Below are 2664 nucleotides of genomic sequence, written 5' to 3'. Positions count from 1 at the left end.
TTCTCTCACTATACACACATACAAAGACACTCAGACTCACATTCTCTTTCACTTTTACTGTTATATGATATTTAAAAAACTGGCACTAGAACTTTTTAACATAAATTTAACAACAAACTAAAACAACAGCATGTGGATGCCATTTGTTTTGATGCTTTGGATGGAGGGTAGTCTTACAATGAGACTCTAATTAGCTACTCCCTTATATGAAATGGGAATTGCTAAATAACTACAAACCCACGATAGCAATAATAGCATCATCTCAAATCTACTTAGGATCTGAAATAGAGTAGAATGACTCTACACTTTACATCATCGTATTCTCATTCATAATGAAATGATAATGGGTCTCTCCATCTGTGAAAATGTGAATTGCTAAATAATTACAAACCCACGATAGCAATAATAGCATCATCTCAAATCTACTTAGGATCTGAAATAGAGTAGAATGACTCTACACTTTACATCATCGTATTCTCATTCATAATGAAATGATAATGGGTCTCTCCATCTGTCATGTTAGTCGGAAATCTCAATCATCCGGTTGCATCAGACAAACCAAAAAGTGAAGTCATAAAGCGATAATGGTTTCGATCGGTTCTGCATGTATTTTGCTACCTTTGACGGGAATTTTTTTTTTTGTACTTCAATTCTTGAAGTTTTTGTTTAAGGACCTTTTTGTTGGAGATTCTAGACCCAGCATTTTGTAGCATTCATAATCAGGGCTATATCAGCCCCAGAGTCTGTCGTCCCTGAAGAAGGTGATGACTCCTGTTTTAGTTAGGTTTTACGGCACTCACTACTGCATAAGGTCATATAAGCACCAAGGGGTGGATGTCAACAGAGAAGTCCAAAGAAGGAATCAGGCTTACTCTGCTCTCCTCTCTAGCCTCTACAGCACAAAGTCTGCTTCAACTATCAAGGCACTTCGGAAATAGCAGTTCACAAGGGGGTAACAAACATACAAAAGAAATAGAGGGAAAAAGCAGCAGTTCCCTTATGATATTCCGGCACAGTGTGAGCATGACATTGATAAATCAGCCAATTTACAATTGTACTGTCCGTAAGAACATGTTAATATCCCCCCTTTGGAAATGGCCTAAAGACAACTTCAGTCAATGGCACTACCCTGGGGGGGAAGGGGGGGGGGGCTGCTGTGGTGCCTCCTTGATGTCCCAACACCACAGGAACCTAAAGATGCGAGCAGCGTTTTGAACAAAGCTTTGGTGAAGCTGTAAAGCATGTTTGATCACTGATTAAAAAAAAAAATTTGATGTTTCATCAGGTTTCTGCCCCTGGAGTGTGGTTACCCAGCAGAGAAGATGTCTATCTCAGCGTCTCCCTCTTCAACCAGTACCGAAATACTCGACTCGTTGCCTCAGTCTTCCCTCTGCTTATCCATGAAAAATTCAGATTTGAGAAGGTGAGTGACATTTGTGAAGTGTGCTGACAAAATGAGTTACTTCTCGGATTCAAGCCTTAAAGAAATAGATACATCGCTGTTATAGGTGAAGATTTGACAATTTTATACGTATGAAATAATAAAAGACAGGTTTTAGTTAAAGAATATGGCACCTATAGAAAATCTACAAATTTGACCCTAATGTCGATTTTTGGCCAATATCTCCAATTGTGGATTGCGAGAAGTAACTCATTTTGTCAGCTCGTCTCACATTTATTGTTTGTTAGTGCATGGCTCGGCGAGACTCTACAGGATACCTCTGAGAAAAAAAAAAGTGGATCACAGAACTTGTACTTCCATGCTGTTTAGTACTCTTGCTTGCTAATCCTTTAATTTGGGTTCAAGCGGCATAAAAAATCTTTTTGATACTCTGACTGTCATAATGAATCACACTTTCCAAGTGAGACTCAAACCTGAATATTTTTGAGTTTCCTAACATCTTGAAAGAAATAACCTTAACTCTGTTCTCTCCAACTATTTTGTATTCTTATCCTTTTTTCAATTAAATGTTATTCGCTTTTATGCTTTTACAATATAATACAAACATTATATTTTCTTGAAAAGGATCATAATATTCTGTGTTTCCATTCCCATGGATGACCTTTTTACTCCTTCAGGGTCTCGACATTTCTTTCATCTCAAATCCTGCTGGCTTTTTATGCCACAAAACCCACACCAATGTTTGTAGACTTCTCTCGTGTGTCCTAAAAATGTATCAAATATGCTTGGAGGCTAACACAAAGGAAGTATATAGGATGACATTATATGGTCGCCTTTAAGCACAAGAGGGCTATCCCGAAAAATGCTGTTTTGAGAAAATCGAAGGTAAAGTTTTTGCCCCTTTTTCAGTTTCTTTTAAAAGACAAGGATTGTTTTCTCTATAACCAAATAAATATACTCACCAATAAAACCAAACTTCTCCTATAGGTAAGGAAATGCCCACTTTTGGTGTAGGTCAAGATTTCTGGAAACCTATAAAATCTGGGTTAGCCCGCTTGTCCTTAAAAGCGACCATATAATGTGTGACATACAAAGATCAAGTGAATTATAGAATAACAGACAGGACTAGCTTTTATGCTCTTTTTTCTAACACTGATCAGCTTTTGACCAAAATTCGTTTACTGAGTACACGATCAGGTAGTTGATTTAGTGTTTCATGGCCACAGTGGGCAAATGTGAGCATACGTGTACTGTGTAAACAT

The 2664-nt window shown here is 37.7% G+C and overlaps 1 protein-coding gene across 1 annotated transcript in view; it reads left to right on the top strand.

The window, feature by feature from the left end:
* LOC101864091 (spermatogenesis-associated protein 6) overlaps nt 1–2664 on the top strand; it is a gene marked incomplete in the record, with an annotated part of 28971 nt that overhangs the window by 2057 nt on the left and 24250 nt on the right. Inside the window, 1 exon segment of the mRNA XM_013087732.2 lies at nt 1286–1423. Within this exon segment, the coding sequence (XP_012943186.1) occupies nt 1286–1423 (138 nt within the window).

The sequence above is a fragment of the Aplysia californica genome, unplaced genomic scaffold, assembly GCF_000002075.1.
Source record: "Aplysia californica isolate F4 #8 unplaced genomic scaffold, AplCal3.0 scaffold00630, whole genome shotgun sequence".
Lineage (NCBI taxonomy): Eukaryota > Metazoa > Mollusca > Gastropoda > Aplysiida > Aplysiidae > Aplysia > Aplysia californica.
Note: the sequence above shows the minus strand (reverse complement) of the source record. Positions and strands in the feature narration are given on the sequence as shown.